Raw genomic sequence first — 17,739 nt, 5'->3', positions numbered from 1 at the left:
ATCAGTTTACAGTAAAACAAACAAATAAATACATTTTACCAAAACAAAACTAATACATAGATTTAAAGGAAAGTATAATAAAAAATTAGTTGAAAGAAATACATGAAGAGATAAATAAGTAAAAAATAAATAAAAATAAAATAAATAGAAAAACATGGAGGACAATATCCCGTAGAAATAATCTTTTATTTTTTACCTTAAAGTAGTTTATACCCTGTTTCCGGTAGTTGATAAGTTTGGAAATTGGCATTTTAACTATCCGGGAAGTGAACAATGAACAATTTCTGTAAGAAGTTAGTGTGGTTGGATATATTATCACTACCTTCAATGTAGAAATGATTTAGATTTGCTAACAGTGTTCACTGACTTAACTATCTCCCAAATGTTCGCTATATCATTCACTATTATCACTGCTGGTTTAATAGTTTTCATAAGTTTTAAAATCATCTAATTAATTATTAGTTGATGATAGGGGGTTATTGAGTTACATAACCTATATCATAAGCAAGTTTTCCCTTACCAAAAAACCTTTGGTAAGGCAACGCTGATCTAGATATACAAAACACTTGTACAACCTATCTTGAAGTATGTCAAAAAATGTTGGATCTTAAGAAAAACTGACAAGCTGACTCCAATGCTTTGAACAGCTATATAAAAAAAAAGACCTATCGAAAATCTATGAAAAGTGCAGAAAAGAATGGGTAAGAATTGTAATGCACTAAATAAATGTATCAGTCATTGTTTTAAAATTTATATATTTAAAATTTTTACAAAACTTACAAGTTATAGTATAAATAGTGTAACTACAAAATATTTAAGTTTTACTAGTTTGGAGCAAAACACTTTTGTTAACAGAAAAAATGAATTTTTAAAGAAAACATACTCAATACACTATACAATCCATGCCATGTATGCAAAAAACAATTTATAATTTCATGAGATTTAGAATAACACTTCACAATTATTGAAATTTATAAATGACAAAATTTAATTTCATATGAATAATAATCACAATACGAACAATGTCCATCTAAACATTCAAAATCAGTTTTTATTCACAATGAAAAATAATCATTACCAGTCTTCATTCACAATGGAGCAGTGTTCATTATCAGTCCTCATTCGCAATGAGCAGTGTCCATTATCAATTTTCATTCATAATTAGCAACGATCATTCTTTTCAACTTTGCTCATTTAAACTTTTAAAACTATAATGTATTAATAGAACATTAATGAGGCTTCTTTTCAGTATGACGGGAAACTATATGATTTCTTAAACGACGCATTTCAACAGTTTTGAACTGGCAATGAGAACACTGGTAAGGTTTATCATTTGTATGATGTGCAATTATATGATTTTTTAAATTGCGAGCTAATACTGCTTTGTATTCACAAAAAGGACACTGATGAGGCCTCTCAAATGTATGGCGGGCCATTATATGCCTTTTTAAATGGACAGTGCTACGTGACTTATAATCACAATGAGGACATTCATGAGGTTTCTCATTCGTGTGATGGGCCATTATGTGACTTCTTAAATGAGCAGAGCTCACTGACTTATAATCACAATGAGGACACTGATGAGGCTTCTCACCTGTATGACGGCTCATTATATGTCTTTTTAAATTAGAGGGTTGTACCGTTTTATACTCACAATGAGGGCATTGATGACGCCTCTCAACTGTATGAAGTGCTATTATATGATATCTTAAACTACGGGGTTCTACTGCTTTATAATCACAGTAAGGGCATTCATGAGGTTTCTCACCTGTATGATGGGCCATTATATGATTTTTTAAACAAGGAGGTTTACTTGTTTTATAGTCACAATGAGGACACTGAAGAGGCTTCTCATTAGAATGAAGGGACATTATATGTCTTTTTAAACTATGATTTGCTACAGTTTTAAATTCACAATTAGGACATTGATAAGGTCTCTCACCTGTATGATGGCGCATTAAATGTCTCTTTAATAGTGTAGAGCTAACTGATTTATAATCACAATGAGGACAATGGTGGGGTTTCTCATCTCTATGGCAGTTCATAATATGTTTTCTCAAATTACCGAATAGTTCTGCTTTATGTTCACAATGAGGGCATTGATAAGGCTTCTCCCCTCCATGAAGTCTCATTATATGTCTTTTCAGGTGGGCAGAACTTACTGATTTATAATCACAATGGGGACACTGATGAGGCTTCTCACCAGTATGACGACTCATTATGTGTTTTTTTAAATTAACTAATTGTACTGCTTTATAATCACACTGAGGGCATTCATGAGGCTTCTCACCAGTATGAAGGGCCATTATATGATTCTTTAAACGGCGACTGTCAAGTGTGCTAAACTCACAATAAGAACAATAAATTCGAAGCTTCTTAGCTTTATGATTGGTAATTATTTTATTTTTTAAATCATTTTTGCTAGCTTCATATTCATAATGAGAACTTTCCTGATGGGGCTTTTCAGATTTCTCTAAATCCATGTTTATCTCAACTTTCAAGTAATTTTCTATCTCGATTCCAGAATCCTTAGGACCTGTAAATGATAAATACAGCCATAATAAAAAAATTATAAAACAAATATTTTTCAGAACTAAAAATTCAAATATTATAGATTCATTAGATGAGCATACTAATAATCAAAGAAACTGCCCATGGTATGAACAATATATCAACAAATAGTATATAGTATATTATTAGTATCTACTATTTTTAAAGCTTCTATGCTAGCTACAGTTCTAGACTATAAAAAACACAAATTTCTGACTCAATCCACATCTATCTTAAGTCTAACCCTGTTTAACAAAAACATAAAGCACTATATTGACCTCACCAAGGGATATTTATTGAAATAATAGTAAAAAAAAAAAAAGAAACAGTAATTTTTACAACAGACTGCCCTACCATACTCCACTGTTTTATTATTTATTTCTATTCTACCCTCTTAATTTCCTATTTACACCCTACTACCCAAATTCTAACCTACACATTTAGCATTTATTAAATTTTTATTATAATGATGGTCACTATAATTATAGATTATCACTAAGATCATCTCTCAATCCCAATCTCTATGTTGTGAATTTTGTTTTTTGATTTCATAGATTTATTCTATCATTTATTAATTTTGATCTCATCATTTTTTAAAAATACTTATTAATTGTACATATAAGCCAGTTTTTATCATTAGTGTAGAAGTAAGATGAGAGGTATTTGAAGACCGTAAAATGAGAGCAAAAGTGTCCTAAACTACTAGCACCCGTAATGGAATCAAATTTTCAATGATTGTTTTGTTTTTCTCCCCAAAAATTATTATTTTTTTTTTATAGAATTTCATATTTCAGTAAACAAGAATAGCTTACTTGTATTAAGACATTCCAATAAGCAAGTTTTAAATAATAAATAAAGAAAATGTTGGTTAGCATTAATCTTGCAGTTTAGCATTAATAGCTGTTCATTAGGCCATGATAGTCATATGTTTAATTAGATCAATATAAGAAGATGGTCAGGTTTGCGGTCAAAAGAGAAATAAAAATAGTTAACAATTATTTATTTTCCGACGTTTCGCCCCACTTTGCAGGGCTTCATCAGGGCTGTTCAACCTTTACCTTTGAACAGCTCTGCAAAGTGGGGCGAAGCGTTGGAAAATAAATAGTTGTAAACTATTTTTGTTTCTCTTTTGACCTCAACCCTGACCACCTTCTTATATATAAATTTTTATGGTCAACTATATATACACATATATAATTAGATAAATAACATAATTAAGGATACCTAGGACTTTATGTCTACTTAGGCAACATAACAAAAATATATATGATATATAATTATATTACATAACTACCAATAAAATGAGTGATAGCAATGGGTAGTTTCTTCACAAGTCTGTATGCCATTGTAATAGAATTAATATCACATTTACTAGATGTATTTATATGTAATACAATTGTAAATTTCAATAAATTAATAGAACAAAAAATTTATGAATAAAAATTTTCAACCCATAACAACACAAGTTTCTTACAACATAGTTCTAAAAGGTGTTGAAAAAAAATTAAATTTCGTGCCAAGAAACTATGATTTGCAGACGGTATTCCTTTCCCTTTCATTAAAAAAAAACTGATACAGAACTGAATTGAATGCTTGTCAAATGATGAGTAGGCTCTTTGTAAATCATAGTTTGCTTTGAGTGGTTTACTTTTACAAGTGGTGTTAGAATAGCACAGAAAAAGTTTGAAGAGAATTGGAAGTACTTTTATGAGGAAATGACGCTCAAATGAAAAAACAATTTATGGATCAATTAAATATGACATGAGAAGTGGTCTCCTCCATATGTTTTTAAAGGCATGGGCAAGATCCAGAAGATGGAATAATGGGTTATACAAGAAATGATTGAAAGAGAGTAGAAAAACCACTGATATGCTGCTGGTCGGGTACAAAAAGAACAATTTTTCTATAGAATTCTGACTGGTGATAAAAAGTGGAAATATTTTAAAAATATTAAGATCATGGCTAATTCCGGGTGATCCATCAACATTAACTGTAAAACCAAATTCCTAAGAGCAGAAGACAATGCTTTGTTTTTGGTGGGATCGGAAGAAAGTGGCCTATTATGAGCCCTTTAAACCTGGCAAAACTGTTAATACTAACCGACAACAAATGACAGATTGGAATCAAGCATTGAATGAAAAACAACTACATATATTTTTAAAAACATGATAAAGTGATATAGCTATTATCGTTGAAAAATACTTTTGTATGCTACAATTCGCCGAATGACAGGTAAAACTCTGCATAAATATTTTTTTCAATTTTAAAACAAAAAAATTTGGGCATCATATTTACATACCTATTATATATAGAAAAATTTATGTACATATATCACGCATCCAGAATGAATGGAACACAACTGATAAAATGCGCTTTTGTTAAAATGAAAATTAGACAAAGATGTTAAGTTCTTAAACACTTCCCACAAGATCTTTTCAAACACTAGTGACTGATGATCACCAAAGACGACAATTTGTTTTGGCTCGATGTTTGAGGGCTGGCTGCTCTTAAGAATGATGTGTATGCTATAATTAGCTTCAATGGATGTTATTAAAACAAAAATTAGATAAAGGTCCAACTTTCTATTTTTTATCACCATTATTTTATTGATAATATTACTTCTATTCAATATTTGTATTAAATGTTTTTATTTATTTATTCATATTTTGATTGTTCTGTATCACAAAAGAACGTTTACAAAATGAGTCACAACTTTAGTACACAGTAGTTCACTACTGTGTTATATCCTTAGCACAACTCTAATCATCACCTGCTAAATTATAAGACATGATAGCAACAAAAATAAAACCGTTTATGCTATTTACGTTTATTTTTTTGGAGTGGAATATCATCTGCCTCATCACTGTCTGAAGATGTGTCATCTTCATCTTCCATCATGAAATCCGCAGCTTCACATGACTCATCTGACGATATATTTGATGGAGCAGGGCTTGATGAATCTGAAAAAAATAATAAGATATATTTAAAAATAATGAAGCATAAAGTACTGGTCTAACTAAGAAACAATAATTTACTTATTTGATTATAAAATTTAAAATTAATGCAAAAAAAGTTTTATATTTTCTTTAAACAATCGATATATTGGAATATTATATATTAAAAATTATGTGTGTGTGTATAAATATATATAATTTACGGCCAAAGCAAGATAACAGCTGAGCCGCTGTATCAGCTGATTGACATGTATATATAGGAGTATTGGACTCAATTAAGAGCAAACCAAGATCAATATTTGCCTGCATATATACATCCATTTCTTATTTGCATATATTTAATTAGTTTATGTTTATTTTTTCTAGGTCAGAAAAAAATAAAATAAAGAGCATTCTACTTTTGGAATCCGTGAGTTATTTCATACCCTTTTCACTCTACGATACTTAAGTTATAGATATATTGATAACTGTTTTCTCGACTGTTGTAGGTATATATATATATTTTTTTTTTGGTGGGTCTTAAGGATCAGTCAATAATACAACTTTGTACTAATACATTCTTTTGGCGATGTTTCGCAACTTTATGTATAGTCTACAATGAGAAAAACAGTTTTTAGAACATACATTCTCTTCAAATAATTTCCACAAAACTACAAGTATATGGTGCAATCTCTGACTAATAAATATTAAAACCGAAATATGTTTTAATACAAACATTACTTACAATTCTCCCCTGCAGTGTGTTCTACATTATGATGTTGCCATGTTCAGGTTTAGGGAATAACTGAATCGGTTTTGAAATGAAGGTAAGGTTTGTTTAGGTTTCCCCTCATGTACCGTTTTTTATTTTTGTTTATTTCTCAGTAGGTAGTCCGTCTGTTGTTAATATTTTGTCTGTTTCTTTTTTATGTTGTTAACAATAAAATTAACTTAATAAAAACAAGATACAAACATTTTAAGATATGACAAAAGAGTTAGAATACATATACAGAGAAAGTACAAAATTATACAAAAAAAAATAATAATAATAAAAAGAAATAACTTAAGTTAAGGAAATATAAATATTGATTAATAGGAAACTAAATACTTATAGGTCAGTAATGTGTGATAGAATTGTAAATACAGAATCAGAGTAATATATAGTATCACAATACTTAAAAGTACTAATGAATTACTTATTAGAAGTAATAATACATGTGGTAAAAAAGAAGATGTAAATGGTAAACAGATAGGGGATTTTGTTACCGTTATTGATTAAAAAAAATTGCATTATTGTTATTTATAGACATAATATCCACATTATAAGCATTTAGTAATTTAGAAGATTATTATTTGTTAAGAATTTGATTTTAATTTAGGACTGAATTCATAAACAAAACTCTTGTAAAAGTTTTCACTAAACCAGGTTAAAGTTTGATATAATTCAATTTAAACTCGATTTCATTATATATATTGTAATATCCTCTCTCTTTTTGGGTAAATAGTAATTTTTTATGTATAAAGGGTTTTTATTTTATGTATCATTTCAATATTGTTCATTTGCTTTGTTAAACCAAAAAGCAAGCTAACCAATTTTCATCAGTAAAATATGCAGTCACAAAAGATATCATTCAAAGCCAAGATGGCGGCACGTGTCCTGCAAAAAGTCTGATGAATCGCGGCCATGTTTAGCAGATTCATATATTTTAAAAACTTTGTTTAACTTCCCATCATAATTGTAGTAACAGTAAATTTAAGAAAAAATAGAAGTCAAGAAAAAGTCCTAAAGAATAATATTCAGAAAATTAATCATTTGCAAAAACCAAAAGTGTTGTGCTATAATCAATGTTTAAATGGAACATCGAGACAGGTTTTCGTTTCGTCCAACTCTTAGGAATATTTTGAGGTTATTATTGTTCAGTATTATAAAAAAAAAAAATATATATAATGAACCAAAAATGTAAAGTTTCAGTATCATCTATAGATACCACAGTATCTTTTAAATATATCTGAGATAGAGTTTAGTGAGATTATGGAGTTTATTAAGGAATATGATAATGACCGTTTTCCATAAAGGTTTTCGTGGAATCAAGAAAATCTTGTTTAATTTTTTAATGACCGAGAATTCAAGAGAAGATTTAAGTTCCATAAGGGCATTATGTCAAACTCTTTTGTCACACTTTCTCCACATTCTTTAGTAAAATAAATTTTTTTACAACTCTCGTTGATAGTTTCATAAAAGCCATCGTGTAACCTAAAGTTAGAAATACTGAAAGATTATTGATTGACCGTGTGTATAGATGAATGGAAAATGGTCCAGGTGCGGTAAAAAAAACTCAAATAGTAGATAATTATACTATTTTATTGAGCCAACGTTTCACCCCACGTTTTCTTATTATATCTTACTTTTCATTTTATACCCCGGTTATTTTACACTTATGTTTTTTCTTTTTTCCTTTTTGTATCCCTGCTATTTTAGCCCTGACAAAGCCCTGCAACGTGGGGCGAAACGTTGGCTCAATAAAATAGTATAATTATCTACTATTTGAGTTTTTTTTTTACCGCACCTGGACCATATTCCATTCATAAAGTTAGAAAAGTACTTTTTTTAAATCATGATTGGATATCGTTCCAAAGAATAAATTTTTTGGTGCTTGTTTTTGAAAATTTTCATTTAAATTAGAGAAATCAGAGTTTAGGAAATTCACTGTGCTTTAGGACTCACTAAAAAAATGTTAAAACAATTATTTCATTTAAAAACGATTAATAATGATCACTAAATTCAGAGTTTGTTTATTCTGAAATTTGCCTCACCAGAATAAGTGTGTGGTTCTTCTTCTTCCTTTTGTTCTTTTATGTAGATTGTGGGAACTGAAACAAAAACAATAATTAACCAGGTAAAAAAAAAAAAAATTCTTTGTGTTTATAATCTAATAATTAAATTTTGATTCAATATATCCAACCAATTACCTTCATTTGATACTTATAAAGTTTGATTTTGCAGAAATGTAAACAATATTTCAGATTTTAAGTGAAATTAGCAACCCTTTTGTTACTTAACTCCTTACTAATTACTTGAATAACCCCCAAATTACGCATCTGACAGAACAGCTTAAAAACTATCATAAACATCTCTTATTTTGTGAAATATCACCAAAGAACTCCTTTCTAAGAAAACATTCATTCAGAATGAATTAAAAATAAATAATCTTAAAAGCAAATAGTCTATGTAATTTCTTTTTTATATATACTCATTAGTGGTATATCTTGTTTTTATTTCTTTTTGTTAATTTTTAAACAACTGTTGCACTTACATTTACATACATAATTGTTAACCCCACTTTGGTTTACTTCTTTGTATCTTATTATCCAACGTTATCAATAAATTGTTAGTTATTTTGTATCTTTTGAAGCCCTGTAAAGTGGGGCAAATAAATAGTTGTTAACTATTTTTAGTTCATTTTGACCGCACCCCCAACTCCCTCCTTTATATTTTGAAAAATAAAGTCAATAAGTTTAAATGCATACGTATGCATATGCAATGTATATATTATATACATCAGAGAGTTTTTAGACTTAATAGTTATCTTGAAAATGGTAGATAACAAGAAGCATTGAAAAATAGACAGTGAGAGAAGTTTTTTTTAAATGTTCAATTTATAATTAAATTTTTTTTTTTGTTACATTCTAATGAAAAGAATACATATAAAATACAATTTAATAAAAAAAATAATAATTACCAATTGGATAGTTTTTTTTTTTAAGGTTTTAGGTACAATAATTTCTTCGGGTACTATATACCGAGTTTTCATTTTATATTTATCTTTGTTATTTTAATTTGATAATTACTTTTCTTTAAGATTCCACTTGATAATAATTTTGGTTATACACCATTCTTAAGAGAACCATAAAGCATAAATATTTTTTTGTGAGCTGAAATGAAACAGAGGGCAGCAAAACAATTGCTGAAGACATATCACCAAGTCCAGATGGGCATGGGATATGAGGTACAAATATGTTCCATCTCCTGAGGCAGAGAGTTCCTTCTCTGATGTACAAATATGGGTGAGAAATCGCTACCAAACAATATGTAACTCTAGTGCATTTCAAATAAAAAAAGTTTTTTAACTTGCACTTTATATGTTCGAAAATATAATTTTATGTGAAAACTTTTTTATATGAAATTATAGGTTTTCATGTTTAAATGTAAAATTTTCTGAAATGTAGAGAGTTTTGCAATTACACCCATTAATCGCAGCTTAATGGCCATTAATGAAAATAAGATAATTAAAAAATGATATTTTAGATAATAACTCTTAATATTCCAAACCACATAATCACACATCAAATATACAATCTATAATATTCAAAAAAGTGAATACTTACAAGCAGAATCAGTTTCCGCAACCATTTCTTCTTTGATATAAACATCGGGGTTACTTATATCTGATAAAGTAAATAATGAACATTAGTAAATAATGATAAAAAATTTAAATTTAATATAAAATAATATTAAGAACTAATCAAAATAAAGAATCAAATGTTTCAATTTACTACTTAAATCCATATGCATTACATTATTTCTCTCAAAGGAATTGTTAAAATTACTTGATACGACATTCTCAAAGATTAAGAGAAAACTTACGAGCAGAATCATTTTCCTCAGTAATTTCTTCTTTAATAGAAATTTCAAAGTTATTTTGATCTGAAAAAGTAAACAATAAATGATGAGTTGATATTTGACCGCCCCATTGATATATAAATGAGGAAAAGATGATTGGGGGTGTAGTCGGTGAATAATACAAATAAGTAAACCTTATTTATTAGTGCTTATTTATTTTGATCAGAATTTCACGGATCATCAGGTCTAAGAACAAAATAACAGCCATAATGAATAAAATGACTTACTATTTCAACGTAATTTTTTAACCCTAAAGCCGGCAAAAGGAACTACACACTGATTATAAAATAAGAAAATAACTAACGATGTCGCTATGTTGTTTTTTGTTCTTAGCCTTGTGACGGCTTGAAATTCTGGGCGAAACATTGGTTCTAATTAATAAGTTTTAACTATTTGAGTTATTCACTGACAGCACCCCTAATCATCTTCTCCTTATATAATCAATAAATATTTCAATAATATTAACATTTTGCAAACATAATTTAAAATCTGGAAAAAAAATTAATAACAATGAATTAAAAATGTAGAATCAAACATTCCTGTATGTTACCCAATGACCCCTTATAATTTTTCTAAATAAATCTTTAAAAAAACTATATAAATAATTTCTTTAAAATAATTTTGATCCCTTTTCTCTCAACTTTATTCTTTTTAAACTTCCGACGTTTCGACCCCTTAGGCCATTTTCAAGGATTCCTTATTTTGTTTTCATTTTTTCCTTTAAAATTCTTTAAATGCGGGCTAATTGCTTTTGTCCCATCTATTCACAAATTCTTCTATAAAATTCCTTTCCAAATTTAAAACTTTTATTAACCACTTTTTTTTCAAAAGTTTTAAATTTGGAAAGGAATTTTATAGAAGAATTTGTGAATAGATGGGACAAAGGCAATTAGCCCGCATTTAAAGAATTTTAAAGGAAAAAATGAAAACAAAATAAGGAATCCTTGAAAATGACCTAAGGGGTCGAAACATCGGAAGTTTAAAAAGAATAAAGTTGAGAGAAAAAGGATCAAAATTATTTTAAAGAAACTAAACCACTCTCAAACAAGTATATTAATAAAAAATAAGTCTTATATAAATAATGTTAATTAATTTACAATATGAATATTTAAATTTTGTCCTCTTTGTTTGATTTTAGAAAATAACTACTTCTGGTCCACAATATTCGAAAATACTTAATAATTAATCAATTGAGATTATTAAACATTCACAATTTATAATGTGGAAACTTACATGTATAGTCAGTATCATCTGTTATTTCTTCTTTAATGGTAACCTCAGAGTTATTCATACCTGAAAATATAATAAACAGGTTACATGAATGCTTTATGACAAAACTATAATAAATTTTAATATCCTAAAAAGAAACCTAACATTTTAAGGAACAAAGAACAATAATAAAAAGTGCTAAGGCTAGATTCGTCAGTAAAAATATAAAGATGCATATTCCAAAAATACAAACTTAAATTAAACTATTGGTACTAGTACCCAAACACTATTCCAACATGACAGATGGGAGTATACTCATGTATAGAAAATAAACAAAAGATCGTTCACTGATGTCCATTATAACCTGACAACATAAAATAATAGTGGAAGATTATTGATTGACTGTGTGTAAAGATGAAAGGAATATGGTCCGGGTGCGGTCAAAAAAAAAAAAAAAAAAAAAAACTCAAATAGTAGGCTCATTAAAATAAAATAGTATATTTCTACTATTTGAGTTTTTTTTTTTTTTTTTACCGCACCCGGACCATATTCCTTTCATAAAATAATAGGTGTTTAAAAAGAACTGGAACAATTTTCACAATATCACCCCTTGCGAATATAGAACATTCTAGTTCTGTCTTCAAAAAGCCATTGCTAGTTTAAATTGCAAATAATTTGCCCACATTTTATCCAAAATCACTAATTTCTAACTATTATAATGCCAAAATATTAGAAATTTAATTGGAAGAAGATAGTTGACCGTATGAAATAGATTGTAGGAAGATAGTCCGGCTGGCGGTCAATAAAGGTACCAAAATAGTAAAAGAAAACTATTTATTGTTAAAGGGCAAAGATATTTTCCCCCACTTTGCGAGGCTTCATCAGGGCTAAATGCAAAAACAAGATACAAACATTTTAAAACAATTGTTATGTATATAAAGTATATAAAAAAGAATTAATAATAATATAAGAAAGTATACATGTAGAGGTGGACTTATTAGTAGCTTGTCTTCAGTACACCTAAATGTAAACTTAATTATATTGTTATTATTAATTCTTTTTTATATACTTTATAAACATAACAATTGTTTTGAAATGTTTTTATTTTAATATTTTGTTAATTCTAAAATGTTTTTATTTTATTTTTTCATTTAGTCCTACAAAGTGGGGCGAAACTTTAACACTAAAGTGGTTAAAAATAAATAGTTTTCTTTTACTATTCTAATACCTTTATTGACTGCCACTCGCACTATCATCCTATAATAAAAATTTAATTCTTTTAATTAATCTGAATGACTTACATTAAGATTTGATATTAAAAATAATCTTTCTTTAGATATTGTCAATATTATAAATTTGCTTCTGCATAATCAATTTTTAAAAAAAAATGTAACTTATATTAACCATGTAAGGCCCACCAGGCCGATCTAGTATTAAATAAATAAATATAGGGATATACTTCTACAACATTTAAGGTTTCTTCATCTTCAAGTACTAGTAACCATTCCTTATTGCCAAGTATATCCAAATTTTGTCTAATGGTTACTTAGTTAAAAACTATAACACGACATAGTTTAAACAGATTCAAAAAAGGAAAAGTATAAATTTAACAACGAAAAATATTAGTAATCGAAGATGGGGAAACCCGAAACATTGCACAAGAAAATGTAGAATATTAGCAACATTATAAAGGAAGTTCCCAGGTGATCTAGAACTGAACATATTAGTTTTTAAATTGCAAAACAAATTGCCCATATTTTAAAATATTACAATGCAAAAAGTTAAAAACTTCATTCTTTAAATTAATCTGATTGAATTAGTTTTTAAATTGCAAAACAAATGTAAAAAATAAGAGTGAATCTAACCCAAAATGATATAAATGTTTAATTATATTAGCAATGGGGAAACAAATAATTTATGAGAAAACAAAACTAAACACAGAGTTATAATTAAAAAATTAATAATAATTTAAACTGAACAATTTAAACTGAACAATCTTACAATAAAATAAACCAGAAGAAAATATCTCTAAACCTAGCCACATACATAAAAATTGATTTTTCATAAAATAAAAATTGACTTACCATCCAATGGCAAGGCTTCTGTTGTTGAACTCATCCTTTATTATGTTAAATAATCAAAAAATTTTAAATAAATCAAATTCGACTGTATAGCATAATTAATAGACAAACCCAGTGAGGGAAAACATACTAATGTTTCAGTATTCTCAAAGCAATATTGTTTGTTATTTAAATACTCGACAGTGTGTAGAAACAAACATAAAACATACAACTTTGGACTTTTTACTTGTAACACTAAATTATAATATCTTACGATTGAGAAAGTTTAATTATAAAAATACATAAATTAAGGTTAGACAAATTTCTCGCTGCTAGAACTAAAGAGCATTACTGATCGAGAACGTTCCATCTTAAGTTCGTTCGTGGAACTGTTACTTTTTGTCGATACTAGTTCTTCACTATCCAATCGATACTTGGAAGAAATCGATACTTTCATTCATAAACTTGTATTGCCGGGATCAATGCTTTTAGTACAAAAGCTGGGAAGAAAAAAAAAGCAGTTATCTCACTTCAATTTTTGATAACTTCAATTAAAACTATGTATAATTACTAGTCAAAATTGATGAGTCTGCCAAGTATAGGTAGGGGGATTAAAAAATGGCGGCTGTTTCAAAACCTTAAGAAAACATTGATTTTTCATTCGGAGCTCTATGTCTTAAAAACTACCAACAACACTAGTAAATCTAAGAGAACATTATTTAAAGAAGAGTAAAGGTGCTAAAATATAAGCTCTAAAAAAAATATTTCGTCCAATAGTTCTCGAGATATAGCTTTTTAAAAAGCAAAATTTTTTTGAAATCTACTGAAAGATTAGTAGTTAGTTAATTTATTTTGAGAAATCTATATCTCAGGAACTATGTGACTTACAAATGTCTATTGGCACTCGAATTAAAGCTAGTTTAATGGACTATAAAGAAGTTTCTGACCTTTACATTCGTAGGAATAGCAGTTTTCATGATATTTGCTAAAATAAATTGATTTATAGTTGTTTGGACAATAAATTTGATTGATGACAAACTTTATTTCAGAAACCATTGGACGTACTAATTTCTGCCAACACTCAAATTAAAACTAGTTAAATTTACTACAAAATAGTTAATTATGTTTATCTTTGTAGGAGTAGTAGTTTTTATGATATTTGGCAAAATAAACACACAAAATGTTAATTTCTAGTTGTTCGTATAAAATGTTGGATTTTTGAAAAAATATATCTCTAGATCCGTAAGACGCACATATGTCTACCAACACTCAAAATATGGGAATTTAACTTACTATAAAGTAGTTTATGACACATGAATATAAATTTGGCAAATGAAAATTTGTATGAACAACTATAAGTCAATTTATTTTAGCCAATTTCATGTAAACTCGAGTAGAGGGTAGATGGAGGGACGTGGGGGACAAGAAAAATAAAGTAGGAATGCATGAGTAAGTTAGTTACCTTCCTTCTATATATGATTCGCACTATCGCCATTCATCATCGTCATCAATCTGGAGTTTTCATAGCCTCCCTCCCCCATTAAAATTCATTAACCTAACCCATAAATGTTCTGTTTCACCCACCCTTCACACCTGAAGTTACCAGTGTCCAACCAACCTCTATAAATAAATTATCTTTCTGTCATCTTAAGCCTTATTTCATTCAATCAATTTAATACAGTCGACAACCAATATCCAATCAACCATTCAAAAATAAAGTAACGCCTGGTCTAAGGTTGAAGGCGCACTTCATACATACGTAACATTTAATTAATCACAAATGCGTTTTCTAATATATTATTACTTTTTATAACCTTAATTTTAAATAATTTTTACAGCCTGAACGAAGCCGACTACCAGGAATCCACAATGAGAATCATTCGCCCATTAGTTAGCGAACTAAGATGTGAGGTGAGAAGACATCGGCACAGTTTGGATCCACCAAGGACTCCAGCTGCTTACAAAGAGATTTAAACCACTAAGGCCCCACTTCCATTGGTGAATATGCAAGATATTCATCTTACTTGGCCGAGATAAAGTCTCGAATCTTTCGAATCTAAGGCATCGAATCTTTTCGTGCATTAGCCCAGGAAAATAAACCCGACGTTATCCTCTGTTCACATTGGCTCTTCTAGGATTGAACCTAATCACTAGGTGGAACTTCAAGCTTTCCTGCATCCATAGTCACTTTCCCTCCGGGGGTGAGTTTATCGCAGTCGTGAGACAGCGATTGATGGCTTGCAAGCTTTCTCACGAACTTGAAATGCAGCCGCACTCAGACGATTCATCCACTAGATCTTCTGAGAGCTTAAAGTACAGTGTCTCCTTACTTACCAGCCAAGGCAGTCAGAGAGAATATGCATCTCCGGACTTATCCGAGTTTCGTCATAGACATAAGACTCATACAAAGTAATCAGAAAGATCAGGCTTTCGCCAGTCGCGCAATACTTCACCGCGCACTTTTCCCGGCAAGGAACCTTGTCCCAGTTGTAATAGACAGCATCTCTTGAAAAGATGCCTTAAATTCCTAGCTCGGATCCCTCAGGAACGCTACGACTTTGTCAAATCATTCGGTTTGCGTCGGAACTGCCTGAGATCGGGTCATCAGGTTTCACATACTTCATTTGGAATACAATTGCACGTTTTGCAGCGCCAAGCACCATCGTGTTTTGCATGTGAAGAGTTGGTCTGGTTCTTCAGCTGCTCGAGATTCCTTGGAGTAGGGGAATTTTGTGGGTTATACCCGTGACTTATCCAGATATAATAACCCTCCTTCTGAGCACAAATGGGAACAGCATGCGCCCTATTGAATAACTCCAAACATTCTGTTCATCATCATCATACATCATGCAAGAACAGTTCTCACTGGATTTTGGAAGCCAGTACATGTTTATTACTACTGAAATAACTGTCCGAATCGGAAGATCATTGTAGCCCTTTGAAGACAAAATAGTTGGTTTGGGAGGTATTTCTGCTGACAACATGAAGAGCTGGTACTTGTAGATTTCGGATAACTCTTAAGTAGTAGACAAACTTCAAGGTCCGCGTTCTGGATCACATCCGACAAGTCCCTTGTAAGGTAATTGAAGAGTTATCCCAACAACATGACCTATTAACCTGCTTATAGGAATTGACCAATCTTACCGCCGCCTAATTACTTGTGCTCCCATCAAGGCGTTCGTGGGCAGTCATCTTTACCTCCTTCCTACTGTGCTTGACAAGGTTGTCATGGAAACACACCCTTATACGAGAGTGGTCTGAAAAGTTCCCGACCTAACAACTATAAAAGACATTTTTTTTCAACATAGTCTCCTTGTAAATCACTTCTAAACATTTCTCCCATCTCTGTGACCCATCCAAAAAGTACTCGGCGTTTTTCTCTGCGAAATAATTGTTCACGACGGTGATTGCCTCTTCATTTGACGAAGATCTCTTTCTTCGGAGCGCAATTTTTAGATGAGGGAACAAAAAGAGGTCGCTTGGGGCTAGAACTGGTGATTAAGGCGGTTAGTCAAGCAGTTCAAATTGTAATTCGTGGATTTTCGCCATGGCAACCGCTGAGGTGTGAGACTGTGCGTTATCTGGGTGAAACAGGATTTTCTTTTTCTGCAAATTCTGCCTTCAGCTTGTCAAGTAATGATGCATAGTATGCTTCTGTAATGGCTTTTCCTTTTCGAAGATAGTCGATTAAAATAATTCCATAACTATCCCAAAAAACAATCGCCATCACTTTCCCAGCCGAGAAAACAGTTTTTGCTGTTTTTGGAACCGGTTCCCCTTTGCAGTCCATTGTTGCTACTGTTTGGACTGTACTTTTGTTAGAGCGTATAATGATATATTCAAGTTTCATCTACAATAATTAGTCGGTGCCAAAACTCGCATTTATTGTACCTAAACTGCGCCAACAGATCATTGGAAATTATCATTCGAACACATTTTTGGTCTAACGTGACCAAACGCTGCACACAACGTGCGGACACATTTCTCATATCGACTGTTACATAAATACTGCGCATCCGAAATGGCTGAAACTTTGGTGGATAACTGTCAACAGATGAACAACGAAATTCACCTTCTTTTATTTACGAGTGGTGCTGCCATCTTCACGTTGCGGTCGGAAACTTTTCAGACCACCCTCGTAAGCCGGAGGCTTTGCTCACTCCTCCTACAGGCTGACGCAGTGATCTTGGAGCAACTCAAGTCCACCTGGAAACTGGAGAAGCCCTGTCCTGCTGATTGTTGGAACCTACGCTGTAACAAGCGGATAAATATTCATTCCGAAGTGCTCTTGTATTCCCAATCTCTA

At 30.3% G+C, this 17,739-nt stretch overlaps 1 protein-coding gene across 1 annotated transcript; it reads right to left on the bottom strand.

Annotated features, from left to right (window-relative positions):
• Positions 1-812: 812 nt before the first annotated feature.
• Positions 813-13,810, bottom strand: LOC106678383 (zinc finger autosomal protein). Its single transcript, XM_014416862.2, has 7 exons — positions 13,458-13,810; positions 11,398-11,457; positions 10,129-10,188; positions 9,870-9,929; positions 8,298-8,354; positions 5,376-5,510; positions 813-2,536 (listed from the first exon to the last, which is right to left on the bottom strand). The coding sequence occupies exons 1-7, from the start codon at positions 13,489-13,491 to the stop codon at positions 1,230-1,232; spliced, it is 1,713 nt and encodes a 570-aa protein (XP_014272348.1). The 5' UTR covers positions 13,492-13,810; the 3' UTR covers positions 813-1,229.
• Between the last annotated feature and the right edge of the window lie 3,929 nt (positions 13,811-17,739).

The sequence above is a fragment of the Halyomorpha halys genome, unplaced genomic scaffold (assembly GCF_000696795.3).
Source record: "Halyomorpha halys isolate HHAL.00 unplaced genomic scaffold, Hhal_1.1 Scaffold136.1, whole genome shotgun sequence".
NCBI lineage: Eukaryota > Metazoa > Arthropoda > Insecta > Hemiptera > Pentatomidae > Halyomorpha > Halyomorpha halys.
The sequence above is the reverse complement of the archived record's forward strand: the minus strand, read 5'-3'. Positions and strand labels throughout refer to the sequence as shown.

Bases quoted from the DNA above. Each gene is read 5' to 3' on its own strand.
- LOC106678383 (XM_014416862.2), bottom strand. From the start codon at position 13,491: ATGAGTTCAACAACAGAAGCCTTGCCATTGGATG. The intron at 10,189-11,397 runs GTAAGTTTCCAC...TTACTTTTTCAG, and splicing joins AGATGATACTGACTATACAT to ATCAAAATAACTTTGAAATT. The intron at 5,511-8,297 runs GTGAGGCAAATT...TATTTTTTTCAG, and splicing joins AGAACCACACACTTATTCTG to ATTCATCAAGCCCTGCTCCA.